The sequence below is a fragment of the Convolutriloba macropyga genome, chromosome 5, assembly GCF_964194025.1.
Source record: "Convolutriloba macropyga chromosome 5, txConMacr16.3, whole genome shotgun sequence".
In the NCBI taxonomy this organism is placed as follows: domain Eukaryota; kingdom Metazoa; phylum Xenacoelomorpha; order Acoela; family Convolutidae; genus Convolutriloba; species Convolutriloba macropyga.
Window position 1 is genome coordinate 60,544,667 of NC_134472.1, and position 26,227 is coordinate 60,570,893.

Sequence of the window (26,227 nt, forward strand, 5' to 3'; positions counted from 1 at the left end):
CTGCTGATTAATTTGTGTTACTGCCATAAGTAGGAAAAGACGCACATGACTTACGGAGTTTTCAGATCCTAATTCAAAAAAGTTTTATTGTTACCACAAGTCTGTTTGAGAAATCTGACTCAAAATTGAGAAATTTTTAACTGTTTTTCTTAATTTCGTGCATTTTTTTCGATTTCTGTAATATTAGACACGTTTTATAGTCTATTATTTATAAATTTCCTCTTGTTTTGCGACCTTTTTAATACGCTTATTTGCCTAAATGAGACTTTTTTGACTTTATGTGACCTTGTAACTTAAAGAAAAATTACTCTTCTCATTATTTTTAAGTCATTTTCTATACGAGAACTTTTTACTTCAAATATTTTTTCTTGTAATTTTTGTAGAATGGATTTTTTCGTGGATCGTTTCGGAAGTTTTTCGGGCTATGTTTTTTAAAGGTCTGTTCACAAATTTTCATATACATTTTATTGCTCTCAAACGATGTTTGTAGCAATTATATTGGTCCTGTCGGTCTTTTTTATGCGTCTTTTCGCTTGACCGAGTTTTCGTTTGACCCATTTGATTTTTCGTCCTCAAAATTGTGATAAACAGGTAGCGTTCCACAGCGGTTATTAGGTGCTATTAGAGTTTTTCGGCTCTGTTTCAGCTCAAACTGTTTTGGAGACGTAATTTTATCGTGTGAATGGCAATTCTCCCCAACTGTTGACACCTTCCCCCACACTATTGCCCAACCCCCGCCGCACTGTTTCCTCAACCACCACTTCCAACCCCCCGGTGACCCGTCCTCGGGGCTCACTACTGACGAACAACCGCTAGCTAAAACCACGCAAATTTATACTAATTTTCACAATTTTTTTCGAGTTTTTTTGAAGATTTTTGAAATTTTCGAGTTTCATTAGCCCTAGGTGTTGAGAAACCTCTTAAATAGTTTGACAAAAAAATGCTGCAAAATTTTTATTGGTAGTGGAATGGTTTCAACATTTCAACATCACGAATTTTATCATTTTTTTGACAAAACTTTTTTCAATTTTTTTTGAAGTTTATTGTCATTTTTAAGGTTTTTTCAGCTTCAGGGCTCAAAGAACCTCCTTGAGGGTTTAACAAAAACTTATTGGAAAATTTCGTTGACAGTGGAATAGGGTTTAACAATAGACTACTGCATAGTTTCTAGATGTAGAATCTTTTTGATTCTTTTCTTTTTTGCGGCACCAGGGTCCTAGGGACCTCCTCTAAGGTTTGACAATAAGCTGTTAAACAGTTTCTAGAGTTGATGGAATGGTTATCTTAATTTTCATGACTCGAGTGTTGGCATTTTTTTCATATATATTAAATTTCTTCAAATTTTCGAAAAATTTTTACCATATTTCAAGTTTATGGATCTTTGAGCCAGTTAAATTATTTAAAGCTTGAAATAGGGATACTGGATAGTCTCTTGAGAAAATGAAATGGTTGTGAAGATTATTTTTATATGTTGAATTGTAGCAAGATTTTGCTAAAACTTGCGATTGTGTTCTGAAAATTGTCAATATTTTTGTCCTTTTCTGAGTTCAACAATCATTACTGGCCAAAGAAACTTTTTCATATTTTTTCAATGCGAAATATGGAAACTTTTCTTTTGAATTTAGCAATATTTTGCAAATGCTCAAAATATCAGTTTTTTTCTGTTTGATTTACTTACTAACCAGGGTATAAAACAAAAATTGCAGAGTGGAATCAAACTGAAACTAGCTTCACTAAACCGTGGCTAGCTATTGACGAAGCCAATCGCTCGCCAAACGTTTGAGAGCAATTCGCCCGACATTAGTCGGTTATGTTTCAAGTCAAATCGGACATATGATGTTGGTCAAGCCGACACAGAAAGTGCAGCAGAGAGCGAGTGGGTTTTCGGCGTTAATTTTTTCCGCTCTAATTTTAAAGTAGAGTGAAAAAATAGTGTTTGATTGGTTTTTATTAATGCTAGTGGTTTTTTGTGTGGTATTTTGGTATTGATTTTTACTAATTTTCCAATTTTCTAAAATCTTCTATAGGAACAAAATTTTTGGTTTAAGAAATCTTTTTGTTTGAAACCCTCCTTCCCCGTGGCTTGCTACTGACTTACAACCGCTTGCTAAAAACACGCAAATTTATACTAATTTTCAGTTTTTTAAAAAAAATTATTGAAAACTTTTTGTCATTTTTTGAGTTTCGTTAGCCGTAGGTGTTAAAGAACCTCCTTTTTGGTTTGATTAAGGGTTACTGCATATTTTTTTAGTGGTAGTGGAATGGTTTCAACATTTTTACATCACGAATTTTAGCACCTTTTTGACAAAACTTGCAAGTTTTTTTCAATTTTTTTGAAGTTTATTCTCAATATTTAGGTTTTTTCAGCCTCAGGGCTCAAAGAACCTCCTATGGCGTTTAACAATAAGTTACTGGAAGACTTTTTTTGACAATGTACTAGTTTTTTTCTTATTACAGATTTTGGCACATTTTTTATAAAACTTGCAATTTCTTTCCAGTTTTTGAAATTTTTTCCCACTTTTTTTTGGTTTTTCCATTCTCAAAAGCCACATAACCTCCTGTAGGGTTTGATAATAGGCTACTGCATAGTTTCTAGATTTAGTTGAAAGTTTTTCAAGATTTTAAAATAACGAACTTAAGCAATTTTTAAAAAAAGTTTGCAATTTTTTTCAAGACCTTAGAATTTTTTTCAGTTTTTGTTTTTTCCGGCCCCAGGGTCCTTGGGACTTCCTCTAAGCTTTGACAGTAAGCTGTTGCATAGTTTCTAGAGTTAATGGAATGGCTATCTTAATTTTCATGACTCGAGTGTTTGCAATTTATTTATAAAAATTAAACTTCTTCAAATTTTCGAAAAAAAAATCATATTCAAAGTTTATGGATATTTGAGCCAGTGAAACTATTTAAAGCTTGAAATAGGGATACTGGATAGTCTCTTGAGACAATGAAATGATTTTGAAGGTTTTTATATCTCTAATTGTAGCAAGATTTTGTTAAAAATTGCAATTGTTTTCAATTTTTTTGAATATTTTTGTCCTTTTCGGAGATCAACAATCACTACTGGCCAAGGAATTTTTTTCACATTTTTTTCAATGCAAAATCTGTATTTTTTGTAAGTTCTGCAATATTTTGTAAATGATTAAAATATCTGTTTTTCTGTTTGATTTACTTACTAACAAGGATAGAAAACTAAAAGTTGCAGAGTCGAATTAAGCTGAAACTAGCCTCACTAAACCGTGGTTAGCTACTGACGAAGCCATTCGCTCGCCAATCGTTTGAGAGCAATTCGCCCAACATTAGTGTGTTATGTTTGAAGTCAAATCGGACTTATGATTTTGTTCACACCGATACAGGAAAGGGATCAGAGAGCGAGTGGATTTGCGGCGAGAATTTTTTCCTCTCTAATTTTAAAGTAGAGTGAAAAAATGGTGTTTGAATGGTTTTTATTCTTGCTGTGGTCTTTTTCTTGTGTGGTATTTTGGTAATGATTTTCACTAATTTTCCGAATTTTTAAAATCTTTTGTAGGAAAAGTTTTAGGTTTAAGAACTCTTTCTTTGTTTGAATTCCCCCTTCCTCCGTGGCTCGATACTGACAAACAACCGCTCGCTAAAAACACGCAAATTTATATTAATTTTCACAGTTTTTTAAATATTTTTGAAAATTTTTGCCATTTTTCGAGTTTTTTTAGACGTAGGTGTTGAGGAACCTCCTTTATGGTGTGATAAAGGGATACTGCATAATTTTTAGTGGTAGTGGAATGGTTTCAACATTTCAAAATCACGAATTTTAGCATGTTTTTGACAAAACTTGCTAATTTTTTTCAATTTTTTTGAAGTTTATTTTCAATATTTAGGTTTTTTTAGCCTCACTGCTCAAAGAACCTCCTTTGACGTTTAACAATAAGTTACTGGAAGACTTTTTTGACAATAAAATAGTTTTTTTTTGTTATTACAGATTTTAGCATATTTTTTATAAAACTTACAATTTTTTTCCAGTTTTTGAAATTTTTTGCCAAATTTTCTTAGGTTTTTCCATCCTCAAAAGCCACATAACCTCCTGAAGGGTTTGATAATAGGCTTCTGCTTAATTTCTACATGTCGTGGAAAATTTTTGCAAGATTTTAAAGTAACCAACTTAAGCAAATTTTAAAAAAGGTTTGCAATTTTTTTCAAGACCTTATTATTTTTTTCAGTTTTTGTTTTTTTCCTGCACCAGTGTCCTAGGGACTTCCTCTAAGGTCTGACAATAAGCTGTTGCATAGTTTCTAGAGTTAATGGAATGGTTATCTTAATTTTCATGACTCGAGTGTTGGCAATTTAATTATAAAAGCTAACTTTCTTCAAATTTTCGAAAGATTAATATCATATTCCAAGTTCATGGATATTTGAGCCAGTGAAACTATTTAAAGCTTGAAATAGGGATACTGGATAGTCTCTTGAGACAATGAAATGATTTTAAAGATTTTTTTATCTTGAATTGAAGCAAGATTTTGTTAAAAATTGCAATTGTTTTCAAAATTTTTAAATATTTTTGTCCTTTTCGGAGTTCAACGATCATTACTGGCCAAGGAATTTTTTTCACAATTTTTTCAATGCAAAATCTGCAAATTTTTCATTGAAGGTTTGCAATTTTTTGCAAATGTTTAAAATATCTGTTTTTTTTTCTGTATGATTTACTTACTTACAAGGGAAGAAAACTAAAAGTTGCATAGTCGAATCAAGCTGAAACCAGCCTCACTAAACCGTGGTTCGCTACTGACGAAGCCATTCGCTCGCCGATCGTTTGAGAGCAATTCGCCCAACATTAGTCGGTTATGTTTGAAGTCAACTCGGACCTATGATTTTGGTCACGCTGATACAGGAAGTGGAGCAGAGAGCGAGTGGGTTTTCGGCGTTAATTTTTTCCGTTCTAATTTTAAAGTAGAGTGAAAAAATTGTGTTTGAATGGTTTTTATTCTTGCTAGTGGTCTTTTTCTTGTGTGGTATTTTGGTAATGAATTTTACTAATTTTCCGAATTTTTAAAATCTTTTGTAGGAAAAGTTTTAGGTTTAAGAACTCTTTCCTTGTTTGAATTCCCCCTTCCTCCGTGGCTCAATACTGACAAACAACCGCTCGCTAAAAACACGCAAATCTATATTAATTTTCACAATTTTTTAAATATTTTTGAAAATTTTTGCCATTTTTCGAGCTTCTTTAGACGTAGGTGTTGAGGAACCTCCTTTATGGTGTGATAAAGGGATACTGCATATTTTTTAGTGGTAGTGTAATGGTTTCAACATTTCAAAATCACGAATTTTAGCATGTTTTTGACAAAACTTGCTAATTTTTTTCAATTTTTTTGAAATTTATTTTCAATATTTAGGTTTTTTTTAGCCTCACTGCTCAAAGAACCTCCTTTGGCGTTTAACAATAAGTTACTGGAAGACTTTTTTGACAATAAAATAGTTTTTTTGTTATTACAGATTTTAGCATATTTTTTATAAAACTTACAATTTTTTTCCAGTTTTTGAAATTTTTTGCCAAATTTTCTTAGGTTTTTCCATCCTCAAAAGCCACATAACCTCCTGAAGGGTTTGATAATAGGCTTCTGCATAATTTCTACATGTCGTGGAAAATTTTTGCAAGATTTTAAAGTAACCAACTTAAGCAAATTTTAAAAAAGGTTTGCAATTTTTTTCAAGACCTTATTATTTTTTTTCAGTTTTTGTTTTTTTCCTGCACCAGTGTCCTAGAGACTTCCTCTAAGGTCTGACAATAAGCTGTTGCATAATTTCTAGAGTTAATGGAATGGTTATCTTAATTTTCATGACTCGAGTGTTGGCAATTTAATTATAAAAGCTAACTTTCTTCAAATTTTCGAAAGATTAATATCATATTCCAAGTTCATGGATATTTGAGCCAGTGAAACTATTTAAAGCTTGAAAGAGGGATACTGGATAGTCTCTTGAGACAATGAAATGATTTTGAAGGTTTTTATATCTCTAATTGTAGCAAGATTTTGTTAAAAATTGCAATTGTTTTCAAAATTTTTAAATAATTTTGTCCTCTTTGGAGTTCAACGATCATTACTGGCCAAGGAATTTTTTTCACAATTTTTTCAATGCAAAATCTGCAAATTTTTGCATTGAAGTTTTGCAATATTTTGCAAATGTTTGAAATATCTGTTTTTTTCTGTTTGACTTACTTACTTACAAGGGAAGAAAACTAAAAGTTGCATAGTCGAATCAAGCTGAAACTAGCGTCACTAAACCGTGGTTCGCTACTGACGAAGCCATTCGCTCGCCGATCGTTTGAGAGCAATTCGCCCAACATTAGTCGGTTATGTTTAAAGTCAACTCGGACCTATGATTTTGGTCACGCTGATACAGGAAGTGGAGCAGTGAGCGAGTGGATTTGCGGCGAGAATTTTTTCCTCTCTAATTTTAAGTAGAGTGAATAAATGGTGTTTGAATGGTTTTCATTCTTGCTAGTGGTCTTTTTCTTGTGTGGTATTTTGGTAATGATTTTGACTAATTTTCCGAATTTTTAAAATTTTTTGTAGGAAAAAATTTTTAAGTTTAAGAACTCTTTTTGTTTGAATTCCTCCTTCCTCCGTGGCTCGATACTGACAAACAACCGCTCGCTAAAAACACTCAAATTTATACTAATTTTCACATTTTTTTTAGTATTTTTGAAAATTTTTGTCATTTTTCGAGCTTCCTTAGACGTACGTGTTGAGGAACCTCATTTATGGTGTGATAAAGGGTTACTGCATATTTTTAGTGGTAGTGGAATGGTTTCAACATTTCAAAATCACGAATTTTAGCAGTTTTTTGACAAAACTTGCTAATTTTTTTCAATCTTTTGAAGTTTATTTTCAACTTTTAGGTTTTTTTAGCCTCACTGCTCAAAGAACCTCCTTTGGCGTTTAACAATAAGTTACTGGAAGACTTTTTTGACAATGTAATAGTTTTTTTTATTATTACAGTTTTCAGCATATTTTTTTCATAAAACTTGCAATTTTGTTTCCAGTTTTTGAAGTTTTTTGCCATTTTTTTTAGGTTTTTCCATACAAGCCAAGGAATTTTTTTTACATTGTTTTCAATGCAAAATCTGGAAATTTTTCTTTCTAGTTTTGCAATATTTTGCAGATGTTTTAAATATCTGTTTTTTTTTCTGTTTGATTTACTTACTTACAAGGGAAGAAAACTAAAAGTTGCATAGTCCAATCAAGCTGAAACCAGCCTCACTAAACCGTGGTTAGCTACTGACGAAGCCATTCGCTCGCCAATCGTTTGAGAGCAATTCACCCAACATTAGTCGGTAATGTTTGAAGCCAAATCGAACTTATGATTTTGGTCACGCCGATACAGGATGTGGAGCAAAGAGCGAGTGGATTTGCGGCGAGAATTTTTTCCTCTCTAAATTTAAAGTACAGTGAAAAAATGGTGTTTGAAAGGTTTTTATTCTTGCTAGTAGTCTTTTTCTTGTGTGGTATTTTGGTAATGATTTTGACTAATTTTCCGAATTTTTAAAATTTTTTGTAGGAAAAAATTTTTAAGTTTAAGAACTCTTTTTGTTTGAATTCCCCCTTCCTTCCTCCGTGGCTGAATACTGACAAACAACCGCTCGCTAAAAACACGAAAATTTATGCTAATTTTAACAATATTTTTAAAAAATTTTGAAAACTTTTGCCATCTTTCGAGCTTCCTTAGACATAGGTGTTGAGGAACCTCCCTTATGGTGTGATAAAGGGTTACTGCAAATTTTTTAGTGGTAGTGGAATGGTTTCAATATTTCAACATCACGAAATTTAGCATGTTTTTGACAAAACTTGCAAGTTTTTTTCAATTTATTGAAGTTTATTCTCAATATTTAGGTTTTTTTTCAGCCTCAGGGCTCAAAGAACCTCCTTTGGCATTTAACAATAAGTTACTGGAAGACTTTTTTGACAATGTAATATTTTTTTAATATTACAGATTTTGGCATATTTTTTATTAAACTTCCAATTTTTTTCCAGTTTTTGAAATTTTTTGCCATTTTTTCTTAGGTTTTTCCATCATCAAAAGCCACATAACATCCTGTAGGGTTTGATAAAAGGCTTCCGCATAATTTCTAGATGTAGTGGAAAATTTTTCAAGATTTTAAAATAACCAAATTAAGCAAATTTTAAAAAAGGTTTGCAATTTTTTTCAAGACCTTAAAATTCTTTTCAGTTTTTTGTTTTTTTTTTCTGCACCAGTCTCCTAGGGACTTCCTCTAAGGTTTGACAATAAGCTGTTGCATAGTTTCTAGAGTTAATGGAATGGTTATCTTAATTCTCATGACTCGAGTGTTGGCAATTTAATTATAAAAAATAACTTTCTTCAAATTTTTGAAAAATTAATATCATATTCCAAGTTTATGGATATTTGAGCCAGTGAAACTATTTGAAGCTTGAAATAGGGATACTGGATAGCATCTTGAGACAATGAAAGGATTTTGAAAATTTTTATACCTTCAATTGTAGCAAGATTTTGTTGAAAATTGCAATTGTTTTCAAAATTTCTAAATATTTTTGTCCTTTTCGGAGTTCAACGATCATTACTAGCCAAGGAATTTTTTTCACATTTTTTTTCAATGCAAAATCTGGAATTTTTTTTAAAGTTTTGCAATATTTTGCAAATGTTTTAATTATCTGTTTTTTTCTGTTTGATTTACTTACTAACAAGTGTAGAAAACTGAAAGTTGCATATTCGAATTAAGCTGAAACTAGCCTCACTAAACCGTGGTTAGCTACTGACGAAGCCATACTCGACGATCGTTCGAGAGCAATTCGCCCAACATTAGTCGGTTATGTTTGAAATCAAATCGGACTTATGATTTTGGTCACGCTGATACAGGAAGTGGAGCAGTGAGCGAGTGGATTTGCGGCGAGAATTTTTTCCTCTCTAATTTTAAAGTTGAGTGAAAGAATGGTGTTTGAATGGTTTTTATTCTTGCTAGTGGTTTTTTTTTCTTGTGTGGTATTTTGGTAATGATTTTTACTAATTTTCCAATTTTTTAAAAATCTTTTGTAGGAAAAAGTTTTTGGTCTAAGAACTCTTTTTGTTCGAAAACCCCCCTTCCCCCGTGGCTTGCTGCTGACAAACAACCGCTCGCTAAAAACACGCAGATTTGTAGTAATTTTTACAATTTTTTTTAAGATTTTTTGAAAATTTTTGTCATTTTTCGAGCTTCTTTAGACGTAGGTGTTGAGGAACGTACTCTATGGTGTGATAAAGAATTACTTTTATGACCATGTAATAGGTTTTTTATTACAAATTTTAGCATATTTTTATAAAACTTTCAATTTTTTCTAGTTTTTGAAGTTTTTTTTGCCATTTTTTCTAAGGTTTTTCCAACCTCAAAGGCCACATAACCTCCTGTAGGGTTTGATAATAGGCTACTGCATAATTTCTAGATGTGGTGGGAAGTTTTTCAAGATTTTAAAATAACGAGGTTAAGCAATTTTATAAAAAGTTGCAATTTTTTTCAAGACCTTAGAATCTTTGATTTTTTTGTTTTTTTTTCCGGCACCAGGGTCCTAGTGACCTGCTCTAAGGTCTGACAATAAACTGTTGCATAATTTCTTGAGTTATTGGAATGGTTATCACAATTTTCATGACTCGAGTGTTGACAACTTTTTTTATAAAAATTAAATTTTTTCAAATTTGTGAAAAATTTTTATCATATTCCAAATTTATTGATCTCTGAGCCAATGAAACTATTTAAAGCTTGATGTAGGGATACTGGATAGACTCTTGAGATAATGAACTGTTTTAAAGAGTTTTATATCTTGAATTGTAGCAAGATTTTGTTAAAACTTCCAATTGTTTTCAAAATTTTTAAAAAGTTTTTTCCTTTTCGGAATTCAACGATAATTACTGGCCAAGAAAACATTTTCACATTTCTTTTCAATGCGAAAACTGGAAATTTTTCTCTTAAGTTTTATAATTTTTTGTAAATGTCTAAAATATCTGTTTTTCTGTTTGATTTACCTACTAACAAGGATAGAAAACTAAAAGTTGCAGAGTCGAATTAAGCTGAAACTAGCCTCACTAAACAGTGGCTAGCTACTGACGAAGCCAATCGCTCGCCGATCGTTTGAGAGCAATTCTCCCATCATTAGGCGGTTATGTTTGAAGTCGAATCGGACTTATGATATTGGTCACGCCGATACAGGAAGAGGAGCAGAGAGCGAGTGGTTTTCCGGCGTGAATTTTTTCCGCTCTAATTTTCAAATAGAGTGAGAAAATGTTGTTTTAATGATTTTTATTCTCGCTAGTGGTTTTTTTGGTGTGGTATTTTGGCAATGGTTTTTACTGTTTTTCCGATCTTTTCAGAATCTTTTTTAGGAAAAAAGCTTTTTTAAGAACTTATTTTGAGAAAAGGCCGCATTTGAACAAAATTTTTTTTCTCTACCATTCAATTTTGATCAGCACCAATTCAGATTAAAAATAAAAGGACTTCTCTAATAATTACTCTTCTTGGAGTCGTAAAAAGGCAGTGCCCCAACACAATTCAAATCATTTTCCATTCTATGTCTAGTTTTTTATTTAAGCACTGAAAATTCTTTGAAGTGTATGTCAGGACTTGTACTGCTATGTTTTGTTTACTTCTTCGAACATTATTTTGTTTCACTTTACCTCATTCTGCCACCTATTCGACATTCTGCGTGAAATTTTTTTGAACTCTAGGCTAGTTGCATTCTTCGATTACTGTACTAAACGTGCTTTTAAACAGTGGTTACTCAGCAAAGCAATCTAATAGAAACAGAATCAGTATCGAAAAACAAAACCAAAATAGAAACGGGATAAACCCATAAAGCCTTATTTTATATGCCCGCTGCTAGAACTTTGTTCTTATAAGTCTTATTTAACATCTCTAATACCTATCGGCATTGATACTAGTCCCAATAATTTCTCATTAAATAACAGGAGTATGTCTAACAATGAAATGACGTCAAAATGGTTCGTACTTTGAAAACATTTTCTTACACCAATCATTCTTCATTTCTTTCCGTTCTTTTAATCTCAATCGGGGTTATGGACATCAATGGAAGCTAGTCTCCGGCAATTTGCCGGTTATGTTATTGTTTTTATGGAACTGATAATAGCTGGGTTGCCGATTTTGTCAGTTTAGAGGGTAGCAATTGTAAATTTCTATGTAGTTTAACATTTTTCGCGATGTCACCCGGGTGCGAACCCGGGACAAGGATTTCGTCAAATTTATGCAAGAAATGCGCTGACGGCTGCTGAAAAAAAGTAATTTTTAGCGGATAAATCGCACACAATTATCAGCTTAATCAGTTGAAAATTCAGCATTGTTTCTTACATAATTTTTGCTCCTTTCAACACATTAAGCGGATAATTATTAAGTGTAATCCGCTGAAAAAGAATTTTATTTCAGTGGCTTTTAGCGCATTTTTTACGTAGTATTCATTTATTTCAGATCATTCACTTTTTTGGCACTCGTCTTACGCATTTTCAACGCTCTCCTTAAATACTTCAGACAATTTTTATCAATTTTTCTGCTTCTGTACATACAGAAGCAGCAGAGCAAGACTAGAGCAACAATGTACTAAAGCAGTTCATTTTAATAACAGTTGGAAATATGCCAAAACATAAGAAATTAGTCAGTTTTTAAGGTAACTCAGTTTTCGCTGCTGGATTATAGCCAAAACGCTTGATTGAATCAAACCAGGTAGCTTAAGTATAGTTGAATTCATTACGTTAGTTAAGACGAAAACGTGACGCTTTTCAGTTGCACTGTTTTTAATAGCCGCGAAGAAATAGCGGTTATTATTGGGTACATCATGTTTTTTTTTACAATTCAAATATTTTGAATTGTATTGGGTCGTTAAATTTTTTTAAGATCTGTTGACAAATTTTCTTAACTTTTGAAGTCAAATTGTAGTGATTTTTGTCACGCCGAAACAGGAAGTTGACCCGCGAAAAAGCGAGTGATTTTGCGGCATGAATTTTTTCCGCTCTAATCTTAAAGTAGAGCGAAAAATGGTGTTTGAACAAAAATTTGCTTTCTCTTGATAGTAGTTTGTTTGTTCACATGTGGCAATTTCACTTTGTTATTCTTTTACTGCATTTTTTTTCTGGATCTGATTGTTTTAAATGGTTTTTCAATCCATTCATAGTTCATTCTAGGGCTAGTTTTTTGTTTGAACCAAATTTCTCTTTCTGACTTTTTCAATTTCAGCGGTTTCTACTGCTTTGCTGTTAAGATCTGTGTGCGTGAAGTCATTTGTTTGGTTTTTAGGTCAAATGCAAGACCTACCTCACTCCAAAAAAATCATTTCTGAATTCACTTAATGAACTTTGATTTTTATGAACATTGGCTAGTTAAAGATCAATAGTGAGCATCTAAGCAGTAACAACCGTGTATGGCCTAATTCTTGAGTACTGAGTCCTGGGTTTTTGTTTTCGAATATCTAATAGTTTTGAAAAAGCTCTATTAGGGTTTTTTTCCTTATGGAGCGTATGTGTCCCATAAAATGTGTCCGAATCTAACCCGAAAAGTCTAGTGGTCTTTTGAAGGACAGGTGGTCAATCTGTCTATCTTATTTTTTAGCTGTTTAATTAATAGAAGGCCGCAAGTGTCTATCGCGGATATTTTCCGCAATATGCTAGCTATGTTCAAAAATAAGAATTATCATTTAAAGATAAAGATTTTTGATTGATTAATGGCTCTACAGAAATGCAAAAGATGAAAGACCGTAAATGCTGACTAGGTTATAAGCAAAAGTGAACAATAAAATTGCATGTAAAATTTTTATTTAAGGCATATGCTGAAAGCGGTGAGATTTTCACAAGTGCTGAAAATACGTAAGATATGTGCTGAGAAGCTGCTGAAGTTTTGCAAGCGAAGTTTGGAAACTATTAAAGAAAGGCGCTGAATCCGCTGAGTTTAAATTGTTCACAATTTTTAAAAATATGCTTGAAAGGCGCTGAGAAGCTGCTGAAATTTTACAAGAGAAGTCTTGAAATTTAATTTAAACAAACTCGCTGAAGTTTAAATCAAATGCTGATTTTATGTGAGAAATGTTCTGAAATCTGTTGAAATATTATATATCAGCGGATTCAGCTGCTATTTCAATTTTCATCGCAATCAGCAAAAATCTTACATAATTTTGGAGCATTCAGTGGATTTCTTTAAAAAAAATAACCGCTTACAGCTGCTGACCCCTCGATCCGTGAAGTAGCACTGCTAAAAACCGCAAAAGGGCAGAGGCAGAATAGATTCGAATTTCCATAAGTTTACTACTTTCACCACTACCACACAAAATGAGTGTACTTTTTACTACCACACAAAATGAGCAAAATTTTTGCGGTGAAAAAAAAACTTTTAACCGCTTATCGTGGATAATGAGTGAAGTGACATTCTCAAGCCTTTTTTAAGGCCATCAACACTAAATATCTCTGGTAAAGAAAGTTAAAAGGACGATCTTGATTAGGTACAATCTTTGGCCAAGTGTTTTCCTGGCAATGTGATACTGACAACTGAGTCTAAGAACGTGAAGCGGTGCAAACCCACTCTGTTGGCAGCAGAGTTCCAGTGCATGAGGGAACTGAGACGTCTCTCAACAAAGTGGAGGTACCTGATCAACTTAACAGGGGAGGAGTTCCCCCTCGTGACAAACATGGAACTCGTCACTCTCCTCAGTAAACTCCAGGGGCTCAATTTACTCGGTAAGTAGAATAAAAAACAACTGGATCTTCCCCCAGTACGTTATACACCCCAAGTTACTGCACCCACTAAGCTGTTGCGGGGCATAAACGGAAAAGATCCAAACCATTTTTTAGTACCCATCACAGTTAATCGTGTTCCGCAACAAATTTTTATGCTGAGCACGAGCAATTTGATCGAATGTTAAATGAGTTGTCGCTAACTTACTATACTGGAAAATCTTAAAAGCCAATTTTCACTTTGACGTGAGAAAATTTCCGACAGTTGATTAATTGCTCTCAAACGAAGTTTGTTGCAATTATATTAGTCCTGTGGTCTGAACCTTTTGACTTTTGTGGCGTGATAGCCGAAAGCTAGGTGGTCGCGCGTGACAGCGCCAAATAGTCTCATATAGTCGGCGGGGTAGGGGCCCTGCCGGCTTAGTCACAGAAAGCTGACTCTTACCTCCAACTCCAAGCGGAGCGATTTCTCGGATTGCACCCGTAGGAATTGGCTGAAATTTTGCATGCAGGTCCGAATGGTAAAATGAAGGGCAGCGATCCTTATGACTCGAGAAGATTGAAACAATCCTTCCATGGTTTTTGGGCATTTTTCCATTTTGAAGGAGTGGAAAACAGCTGGTCTGAGAAAAAGTGCATTTTTCTCAAAATTGAAAAAGAAGTTAATTTTTTGAGTTGGTCCATTGAAATTGTCCTGAGATCTAGTTTATATTAGACGAAACCGTTGAAAGATAGCTTTTCCCAGTTTGGAGAAAACTCACTTTAAAGTTCGCCCCACTTCCTTATTTTTTTGTAAGCGGAGAAAGTCGGCACAGTGCGCGATATGCGTTCGCCTCCCACGCTGCAGGTTGTCAGATCGATTCTGAGCAGGAGAGAAAAGGACCATTGAATGAAGTGCTCCTTCTAGTCAACGTGTTTTCTTACGTGCGCGTTTCAATTCTGCTGCATGTGTGAGTTCTCAAACACATCAGTTTGTTGTTGTTCAAAGAAAAGCAGTTCGTAAATGAGGCCAATTAGGCGTTGAGATTGCTCAATTGTTGTACCTATGTTCTCTTTGATTGTAGAACATTTATTTCAGAATTCGAAGAAGTGATTAATGCGTGCGTTTTGGCCCGTGAGCAGAAATGAGATGTCTCAGCCCGTCGCCCACTGGTGATTGTCATTGCTGAAGAGCGATTTAAAGCGCGTGTACTCAAACTGCGTAGCACAGTGGCTACTAGACGTTACACACTTTGGATTGGAAACGTAGACTGCATAGTGAGTTGAGGCATTGTTATAACTTTGAAATGATTGAAATCAGAGCTAACGTGGTCTAGTGGTTGGAGGTGAGACTTCTACGATGGAGGAGTGGGTTCGAATCCCGTCGGGACTTAATTTTTTTGCGTTTTTTTACGCACTTGAGCAGCTTAGTTTTGATTCTACCATTGTCTAGAAACGTGCTATAGGCTATTTATATTATTTGTTCGACTTCAAACCAAACAGGAACTGTCTAAGGGGCTTGTCCCCGCCAGACAGTTCCTTTCATAGTCAACCGATAAGGAACCATATGTACTGCTGCTGCTTCCTAACCCGAGCCGGAACGGCTCACAGTGACAACGTTGTTTTTAGATGGCAGTTCAATTTCCAGCGTGCTGGAGTTCGAGGCTTCCCCAAGACGTCTGCGTGAGCGTGTTTCTGCGGGTTTTTTGTCTGTACGTTGAGTGGAAGGGAGATAATGAGACGTCAACAGCACTAATGGAAGGATCGAGTGATTCAGGGGGAACTCCTGATGGGGGGGAACTCCTGATGGGGGGGAACTCCTGACGTGCTAGGTGGTCGCGTGCTCAATGCAAAAGTCAGGCTTGTACGACGGGGTAGGGGCCCCGGATGTTTTATTGTACGGGTAGCATGTACCCCAAAATTTGCGCGCATCAATTCCTCGAATCGCATCCATCAGAATTTTCTGAAATTTTGTCAGCTGGTGGGAAATGGCGAGCCAGGAAAATTTACCCTTATGACCCGAAACGATTGAAACACTCCTTCCATGGTTTTTTGGGCATTTTTCCCGGAAAAATCGTTAAAATGAGCTTATCTGAGAAAAAGTGGATTTTCTCAAAATTGCCAACGAAGTTAATTTATTGTGTTGGTCCATAGGAATTGTCCTGAAATCTAGTTTATATTAGACGAAACCGTTGACAGATAGCTTTTCCCAATTTGAAGAAAACCCACTTTAAAGTTCGCTCCGCTTCCTTATTTTTTTGTAAGCGGAGAACCTTGGCGCAGTGCACGATATGCTTTCGCCTCCCACGCTGCAGGTTGTCAGATCGATTCTGAGCAGGAGAGAAAATGACCATTTGATGAAGTTTTCTAGTCAAAGTGTTTTCGTATGTGCGCGTTTAAATTCGGCTGCATTTGTGAGTTTTCACACACATGAAAATTACGTTTGTCGTTGTTCAAAGAAAAACAGTTCTGAAATGAGGCCAATTAGGCGTTGAGATTGTTCAATTGGAGTACCTATGTTCTCTTTGATTGTAGAAAATTTATTTCAGAAATCGAAGAAGTGATTAATGCGTGCGTTTTGGCCCGTGAGCAGAAATGAGATGTCTCAGTCCGTCTTGTTGAAGAGCGGTTTAAAGCGCGTCTACACAAACTGCGTTGCACAGTGGTTTCTAGACGTTACACACTGTGGATTGGAAACGTAGACTGCATAGTGAGTTGAGGCATTGTTCTAGCTTTGAAATGATCGCAATCAGAAGTAACATGGTTCAGTGGTTCAAGGTTGGACTTCAACGATGGAGGCGTGGGTTCGAGTCCCGTCATAGGCCTACTTTTTTGCTTTTCACATTTGACACATTTGAGGAGCTTAATTTTGATTCTACCAGTGTCTAAACACGTGCTATTTGCCATTTTTGTTGTTTTCTTGACGTTAATCCAAGCAGGAACTGTCTAAGGGGCTTGTCCCGCCAGACAGTTCCCTCAATAGTCAATAGACAAAGAACCATCTATACTGCTCGTTCATTTCCCGAGCCGGAACGGCTCAAACTAACAATCGTCGTTTATAAAGAGCTTTTTCTGCGTGCTGGAGTTCGAGGCTTCTCCAAGACGTCTGCCTTAGCGTGTGTCTGTGTTCTTTTTTGGTTTGTGGATTGATTGGAGGGGGGATAATGGAACAAATGAACATCAACAGCTTAAATGGAAGGATCGAGTGATTCAGGGGGAACTCCTGAAGGGGGGGAACGCCTGCTTTGCTAGGTGGTCGCGTGCTTTTTGCAGTAGTCACGTTGGAGGACGGGGTAGGGGCCCCGGACGTGGCATTTACAGGAGTAGCATGTACCTTAAAATTTTGCCGCGACAGTTTCTCAAATTGCACCCGTCAGAATTTTCTGAAATTTTGTCAGCTGGTCCGAAATGGCGAGTCAGGAAGATTTACCCTTATGACCCGAAACGATTGAAACAATCCTTCCATGGTTTTTTGGGCATTTTTCCCGGGAAAAATCGCTAAAATGAGTTTATCTGAGAAAAAGTGAATTTTCTCAAAATTGACGAATAAGTTAATTTTTTGTGTTGGTCCATTGGAATTGTCCTGAAATCTAGTTTATATTAGACGAAACCGTTGACAGATAGCTTTTCCCATTTTGAAGAAAACCCACTTTAAAGTTCGCCCAGCCTCCTTATTTTTTTGTAAGCGGAGAACCTTGGCGAAATGCACGATATGCGTTCGCCTCCCACGCTGCAGGTTGTCAGATCGATTCTGAGCAGGAGAGAAAAAGACCACTGATAGGAGTTTTCTAGTCAGTGTGTTGTCTTTTGTGCGCGTTTCATTTCTTGTGAATGTGTGAGTTCTCAAACACATGAAAATTCCGTTTGTTGTCGTTCAAAGAAAAACAGTTTGGAAATGAGGCCAAATAGGCGTTGAGATTGCTCATTTGGCGTGCCTATGGCTTCTGCGATTTAAGAACATTCATTTCATAAATAATACAGTTGTTTAATGCGTGCGTTTTGGCCTGGAAGAGCAAATGAAGAGAAATTGAAGAGAAATTTAAAGCGCGTGTACACAAACTGCGTAGCACAGTGGTTAATAAACGTTACACATTGGGGAATGGAATAATAGAGTGCATAGTGAGTAGAGGCAAGGTTAGAATGCTTTAAAGCAGAGGTAACATGGTTCAGTGGTTGAAGATGAGACTTCTACGATGGAGGCGTGGGTTCGAATCCAGTCAGATGCTAACTTTTTTGCTTTTTACCTTTGACACCTTTCACGAGCTTAATTTTGATTCTACCAGTGTAAAAAACGTGCTTTTTGTCATTTATATTATTTTTTGACGTTAATCCAAGCAGGAACTGTCTAAGGGGCTTGTCCCCGGCCAGACAGTTCCTTCCATAGTCAATCGACGAAGAACCATCTATATTGCTTCTTCTCACCCCGAGCCGGAACGGCTCGGATTGACAAGCGTCGTTTCTAAATATTTTTTCAATTTCCAGCATGCTGGAGTTCGAGGCTTCTCCAAGGCGTATGCGTGAGCGTGTTTCTTTGTGTTTTTTGTCTGTATGTTGAGTGGAAGGGAGATAATGAGAAGTCAACAGCACAAAATTCAGGGTTCGAGTGAGAGGGGGAAACTCCTGACCCTGGGGGGAACGCCTGCCCCCCTAGGTGGTCGCGTGCTCAATGCAAAAGTCAGGCTTGTACGACGGGGTAGGGGCCCCGGATGTTTTATTGTACGGGTAGCATGTACCCCAAATTTTGCGCGCATCAATTCCTCGAATCGCATCCATCAGAATTTTCTGAAATTTTGTCAGCTGGTGGGAAATGGCGAGCCAGGAAAATTTACCCTTATGACCCGAAACGATTGAAACACTCCTTCCATGATTTTTTGGGCATTTTTCCCGGAAAAATCGTTAAAATGAGCTTATCTGAGAAAAAGTGGATTTTCTCAAAATTGCCAACGAAGTTAATTTATTGTGTTGGTCCATAGGAATTGTCCTGAAATCTAGTTTATATTAGACGAAACCGTTGACAGATAGCTTTTCCCAAATTGAAGAAAACCCACTTTAAAGTTCGCTTCGCTTCCTTATTTTTTTGTAAGCGGAGAACCTTGGCGCAGTGCACGATATGCGTTCGCCTCCCACGCTGTAGGTTGTCAGATCGATTCTCAGCAGGAGAGAAAACGACTGTTAAAAGAAGTGTTCTCAGCAACGTATGTTCTTTTTACGTGCGCGCTTCAATTCTGCAGCGTGTGTGAGTTCTCAAACACATCAATATTCAGTTTGTTATCGTTCAAAGAAAAACAGCTTGGAATTCTGGCCACTTAGGCGTTGAGATTGCTCATTTGGCGTGCCTATGACTTCTTTGATTGTAGAACATTCATTTGCGAAACAATACAGCTTATTAATGCTTGCATTTTGGCCCGGCAGCGCAAATGAAGAGAAGTTGAAGAGAAGTTTAAACCGCGTGTACACAAACTGCGTAGCACAGTGGTTACTAAACGTTACACATTGGGGATTGGAATCATAGACTGCATAATGAGTAGAGGCAAGGTTAAAATGCTTGAAAGCAGAGGTAGCATGGTCTAGTGGTTGAAGATGAGACTTCTACGATGGAGGCTTGGGTTCGAATCCCGTCATACTCGATTTTTTTTCTTTCAACTTTGACACCTTTGAAGAGCATAAATTTGATTCAACCAGTGTCTAAACATGCGCTCTTTGCTATTTATATTATTTTCTTAACTTTAAACCAAACAGGAACTGTCTAAGGGGCTTGTCCCCCGCCAGACAGTTCCTTCGATAGTCAATCGACGAAGAACCATCTATACTGTTTCTTCTTACGCCGAGCCGGAACGGCTCGAGTTGACAGGCGTCGTCTCTAAATAGCTTTTCAATTTCCTGCGTGCTGGAGTTCGAGGCTTCTCCAAGACGTCTGCGTGAGCGTGTTTTTGTTGGTTTTTTTATCTGTACGTTGAGTGGAAGGAGATAATGAGACGTCAACAGCACAAATGGGAGGATCGAGTGACTCAGGGGCAACTCCTGATTTGGGGGAACACCTGCCCCCCTAGGTGGTCGCGTGCTCAATGCAAAAGTCAGGCTTGTACGACGGGGTAGGGGCCCCGGATGTTTTATTGTACGGGTAGCATGTACCCCAAATTTTGCGCGCATCAATTCCTCGAATCGCATCCATCAGAATTTTCTGAAAATTTGTCAGCTGGTGGGAAATGGCGAGTTAGGAACTTTTACCCTTATGACCCGAAACGATTGAAACACTCCTTCCATGGTTTTTTGGGCATTTTTCCCGGAAAAATCGTTAAAATGAGCTTATCTGAGAAAAAGTGGATTTTCTCAAAATTGCCAACGAAGTTAATTTATTGTGTTGGTCCACAGGAATTGTCCTGAAATCTAGTTTATATTAGACGAAACCGTTGACAGATAGCTTTTCCCAAATTGAAGAAAACCCACTTTAAAGTTCGCTCCGCTTCCTTATTTTTTTGTAAGCGGAGAACCTTGGCGCAGTGCACGATATGCTTTCGCCTCCCACGCTGCAGGTTGTAAGATCGATTCTGAGCAGGAGAGAAAATGACCATTTGATGAAGTTTTCTAGTCAAAGTGTTTTCGTATGTGCGAGTTTAAATTCGGCTGCATTTGTGAGTTTTCACACACATGAAAATTACGTTTGTCGTTGTTCAAAGAAAACCAGTTCTGAAATGAGGCCAATTAGGCGTTGAGATTGCTCAATTGGAGTACCTATGTTCTCTTTGATTGTAGAACATTTATTTCAGAAATCGAAGAAGTGATTAATGCGTGCGTTTTGGACCGTGAGCAGAAATGAGATGTCTCAGTCCGTCTTGTTGAAGAGCGGTTTAAAGCGCGTCTACACAAACTGCGTTGCACAGTGGTTACTAGACGTTACACACTGTGGATTGGAAACGTAGACTGCATAGTGAGTTGAGGCATTGTTCTAGCTTTGAAATGATCGAAATCAGAAGTAACATGGTTCAGTGGTTCAAGGTTGGACTTCAACGATGGAGGCGTGGTTTCGAGTCCCGTCATAGGACTACTTTTTTGCTTTTCACATTTGACACATTTGAGGAGCTTAATTTTGATTCTACCAGTGTCTAAACACGTGCTATTTGCCATTTTTGTTGTTTTCTTGACGTTAATCCAAGCAGGAACTGTCTAAGGGGCTTGTCCCGCCAGACAGTTCCCTCAATAGTCAATAGACAAAGAACCATCTATACTGCTCGTTCATTTCCCGAGCCGGAACGGCTCAAACTGACAAACGTCGTTTCTAAAGAGCTTTTTCTGCGTGCTGGAGTTCGAGGCTTCTCCAAGACGTCTGCCTTAGCGTGTGTGTGTGTTCTTTTTTGGTTTGTGGATTGATTGGAGGGAGGATAATGGAACAAATGAACATCAACAGCTTAAATGGAAGGATCGAGTGATTCAGGGGGAACTCCTGAAGGGGGGGAACGCCTGCCCCCCTAGGTGGTCGCGCGCTCATTGCTAAAGTCAGGCTTGTACGACGGGGTAGGGGCCCCGGATGTTTTATTGTACGAGTTGCGGGTACCTCAAATTTTCGCCGCGACGAGTTCTCGAATTGCACCCATCAGAATTTTCTGAAAATTTGTCAGCTGGTGGGAAATGGCGAGTTAGGAACTTTTACCCTTATGACCCGAAACGATTGAAACACTCCTTCCATGGTTTTTTGGGCATTTTTCCCGGAAAAATCGTTAAAATGAGCTTATCTGAGAAAAAGTGGATTTTCTCAAAATTGCCAACGAAGTTAATTTATTGTGTTGGTCCATAGGAATTGTCCTGAAATCTAGTTTATATTTGACGAAACCGTTGACAGATAGCTTTTCCCAATTTGAAGAAAACCCACTTTAAAGTTCGCTCCGCTTCCTTATTTTTTTGTAAGCGGAGAACCTTGGCGCAGTGCACGATATGCTTTCGCCTCCCACGCTGCAGGTTGTCAGATCGATTCTGGGCAGGAGAGAAAATGACCATTTGATGAAGTTTTCTAGTCAAAGTGTTTTCGTATGTGCGCATTTAAATTCGGCTGCATTTGTGAGTTTTCACACACATGAAAATTACGTTTGTCGTTGTTCAAAGAAAAACAGTTCTGAAATGAGGCCAATTAGACGTTGAGATTGCTCAATTGGAGTACCTATGTTCTCTTTGATTGTAGTACATTTATTTCAGAAATCGAAGAAGTGATTAATGCGTGCGTTTTGGCCCGTGAGCAGAAATGAGATGTCTCAGTCCGTCTTGTTGAAGAGCGGTTTAAAGCGCGTCTACACAAACTGCGTTGCACAGTGGTTACTAGACGTTACACACTGTGGATTGGAAACGTAGACTGCATAATGAGTTGAGGCATTGTTCTAGCTTTGAAATGATCTAAATCAGAAGTAACATGGTTCAGTGGTTCAAGGTTGGACTTCAACGCTGGAGGCGTGGGTTCGAGTCCCGTCATAGGCCTACTTTTTTGCTTTTCACATTTGACACATCTGAGGAGCTTAATTTTGATTGTACCAGTGTCTAAACACGTGCTATTTGCCATTTTTGTTGTTTTCTTGACGTTAATCCAAGCAGGAACTGTCTAAGGGGCTTGTCCCGCCAGACAGTTCCCTCAATAGTCAATAGACAAAGAACCATCTATACTGCTCGTTCATTTACCGAGCCGGAACGGCTCAAACTTACAAACGTCGTTTCTAAATAGCTTTTTCTGCGTGCTGGCGTTCGAGGAGTCTACAAGACGTTTGCGCGTGCGCGTGTGTGTTTTTCTGTATTGTGAGTTGGGGGAGAGAATGAACCGAAAAGAGAGGGACGTCAACAGCACAAATGGAAGGATCGAGTGATTCAGGGGGAACTCCTGATTGAGGGGGAACGCCTGCCCCCCTAGGTGGTCGCGTGCTCAATGCAAAAGTCAGGCTTGTACGACGGGGTAGGGGCCCCGGATGTTTTATTGTACGGGTAGCATGTACCCCAAATTTTGCGCGCATCAATTCCTCGAATCGCATCCATCAGAATTTTCTGAAATTTTGTCAGCTGGTGGGAAATGGCGAGCCAGGAAAATTTACCCTTATGACCCGAAACGATTGAAACACTCCTTCCATGATTTTTTGGGCATTTTTCCCGGGAAAATCGTCAAAATGAGCTTATCTGAAAAAAAGTGGATTTTCTCAAAATTACAAGCAAAGTTAATTTATTGTGTTGGTCCATAGGAATTGTCCTGAAATCTAGTTTATATTACACGAAACCGTTGACAGATAGCTTTTCCCAATTTGAAGAAAACCCACTTTAAAGTTCGTCCCGCTTCCTTATTTTTTTGTAAGCGGAGAACCTTGGCGCAGTGCGCGATATGCGTTCGCCTCCCACGCTGCAGGTTGTCAGATCGATCCTGAGCAGGGGAGAAAAGGACTATTAAAAGAAGTGTTCTCAGCAACGTATGTTCTTATTACGCGCGCGCTTCAATTCTGCAGCGTGTGTGATTTGTCAAACACATCAATATTCAGTTTGTTATCGTTCAAAGAAAAACGGTTCGGAATCGAGGCCAATTAGGCGTTGAGATTGCTCATTTGGCGTGCCTATGACTTCTTTGATTGTAGAACATTCATTTCAGAAACAATACAGTTGATTAATGCGTGCTTTTTGGCCCGGCAGCGCAAATGAAGAGAAGTTGAAAAGGCGTGTACCCAAACTGCGCTAGCACAGTGTTTTCTAGACATAACACATTTAGGATTGGAAACACAGACTGCATTGTGACTAGAGGCATGGTTCTAACTTTTAGATGCTTGAAATCAGAGGTAACATGACGCAGTGGTTGAAGATGAGACTTCTACGCTGGAGGCGTGGGTTCGAAGCCCGTCAGACGCGTACTTTTTTACTTTCACCTTTAAAACGTTTGAGGAGCATAATTTTGATTCTACCAGTGTCTAAACATGCTCTATTTGCTGTTTTTATTATTTTCTTTACTTTAAACCAAACAGGAACTGTCTAAGGGGCTTGTCCCCCGCCAGACAGTTCCTTCGATAGTCAATTGACAAAGAACCATCTATACTGTTTCTTCTTACGCCGAGCCGGAACGGCTCGAATTGACAAGCGTCGTTTCTAAATATTTTTCAATTTCCTGCGTGCTGGAGTTCGAGGCTTCTCCAAGACGTCTGCGTGAGCGTGTTTCTGTTGTTTTTTTTGTCTGTACGTTGAGTGGCAGAAGACACTGAGACGTCAACAGCACAAATGGAAGGATCGAGTGATTGAGGGGGAACTCCTGAAGGGGGGGAACGCCTGCCCCCCTAGGTGGTCGCGCGCCGTACGCGCTCAAAACTCTTTTCGGCAGCGGGGTAGGGGCCCTGCTGGCTTAGGCAGAATCTAACTTCTCCCTCCAGTTTTAGATTAAGCGATTTCTCGGATTGCACCCGTAGGAATTGGCTGAAATTTTGCATGCAGGTCCGAATGGTAAAATGAAGGGCAGCGATCGTTATGACCCGAGAAGATTGAAACAATCCTTCCATGGTTTTTGGGCATTTTTCCATTTTGAAGGAGTGGAAAACGGCTGGTCTGAGAAAAAGTGCATTTTTCTCAAAATTGAAAAAGAAGTTAATTTTTTGAGTTGATCCCTTGAAATTGTACTGAGGTCTAGTTTATATTAGACGAAACCGTTGACAGATAGCTTTTCCCAGTTTGAAGAAAACTCACTTTAAAGTTCGCCCCACTTCCTTATTTTTTTGTAAGTGGAGGAAGTCGGCACAGTGCGCGATATGCGTTCGCCTCCCACGCTGCAGGTTGTCAGATCGATTCTGAGCAGGAGAGAAAAAAGCCATTGAATGAAGTGCTCTCTCTAGTCAACGTGTTTTCTTACGTGCGTGTTTCAATTCTGCTGCATGTGTGAGTTCTCAAACACATCAATTTTCCGTTTGTTGTTGTTCAAAGAAAAGTAGTTCGTAAATGAGGCCAATTAGGCGTTGAGATTGCTCAATTGGAGTACCTATGTTCTCTTTGATTGTAGAACATTTATTTCAGAAATCGAAGAAGTGAGTAATGCGTGCGTTTTGGCCCGTGAGCAGAAATGAGATGTCTCAGTCCGTCTTGTTGAAGGGCGGTTTAAAGCGCGTCTACACAAACTGCGTTGCACAGTGGTTACTAGACGCTACACACTGTGGATTGGAAACGTAGACTGCATAGTGAGTTGAGGCATTGTTCTAGCATTGAAATGATCGAAATCAGAGGTAACATGGTTCAGTGGTTCAAGTTGGGACTTCAACGATGGAGGCGTGGGTTCGAGTCCCGTCAGAGGCCTACTTTTTTGCTTTTCACATTTGACACATTTGAGGAGCTTAATATTGATTCTACCAGTGTCTAAACACGTGCTATTTGCTATTTTTGTTGTTTTCTTGACGTTAATCCAAGCAGGAACTGTCTAAGGGGCTTGTCCCCCGCCAGACAGTTCCTTCCATAGTCAATCGACAAAGAACCATCTATATTGCTTCTTCTCACCCCGAGCCGGAACGGCTCGAATTGACAAGCGTCGTTTCTAAATATTTTTTCAATTTCCAGCATGCTGGAGTTCGAGGCTTCTCCAAGACGTTTGCGTGAGCGTGTTTCTTTGTGTTTTATGTCTGTATGTTGAGTGGAAGGGAGATAATGAGACGTCAACAGCACAAAATTCAGGTTTCGAGTGACACGAGGGCAACTCCTGCCCCGGGGGCACGCCTGACCCCTAGGTGGTCGCGCGCCATCCGCGTTCAAAGCTCTCTTTGGCGGAGGGGTAGGGGCCCCTCCCGGCATAGGCATAAAGCTAACGCGTCCCTCAAAAAAAAGTTTGGGCGATTTCTCCAATTGCACCCGTAGGAATTGGCTGAAATTTTGCATGCATGTCCGAATGGGAAAATAAGGGGCAGCGATCCTTATGACCCTAGAAGATTGAAACAATCCTTCCATGGTTTTTGGGCACTTTTCCATTTTCAAGGAGTGGGAAAACAGCTTGTCTGAGAAAAAGTGCAGTTTTCTCAAAATTGAAAAAGAAGTTAGTTTTTTGAATTGGTCCATTGAAATTGTCCTGAGATCTAGTTTATATTAGACGAAACCGTTGAAGGATAGCTTTTCCCAGTTCGAAGAAAACCCACTTTAAAGTTCGACTCAATTCCGTAATTTTTTGTAAGCGGAGTAAGTCGGCACAGTGCGCGATATGCGTTCGCCTCCCACGCTGAAGGTTGTCAGATCGATCCTGAGCAGGGGAGAAAAGGACTGTTAAAAGAAGTGTTCTCAGCAACGTATGTTCTTATTACGTGCGCGCTTCAATTCTGCAGCGTGTGCGAGTTCTCAAACACAAAAATATTCAGTTTTTTTTTCGTTCAAAGTAAAACAGTTTGGAAATGAGGCCAAATAGGCGTTGAGATTGCTCATTTGGCGTGTCTATGACTTCTTTGATTGTAGAACATTTATTTCAGAAACAATACATTTGATTAAAGCGTGCATTTTGAAGAGAAGTTGAAGAGGTTTTGGCCCGTGAGCAGAAATGAGATGTCTCAGTCCGTCGTCCGCTGGTGATTGTCATTGTTGAAGC

The 26,227-nt window shown here is 37.9% G+C and overlaps 1 protein-coding gene across 2 annotated transcripts in view; it reads left to right on the forward strand.

Moving 5' to 3' along the window:
• LOC142340144 (beta-1,3-galactosyl-O-glycosyl-glycoprotein beta-1,6-N-acetylglucosaminyltransferase-like) overlaps window positions 1-26,227 on the forward strand; it is a 33,918-nt gene that overhangs the window by 3,325 nt on the left and 4,366 nt on the right. For both annotated transcript variants that reach the window (XM_075390618.1, XM_075390619.1), the window contains exon 3: window positions 13,467-13,701. In XM_075390618.1, coding sequence (XP_075246733.1) covers window positions 13,467-13,701 — 235 coding nt within the window. The remainder of the gene's footprint in view (window positions 1-13,466; window positions 13,702-26,227) is intronic.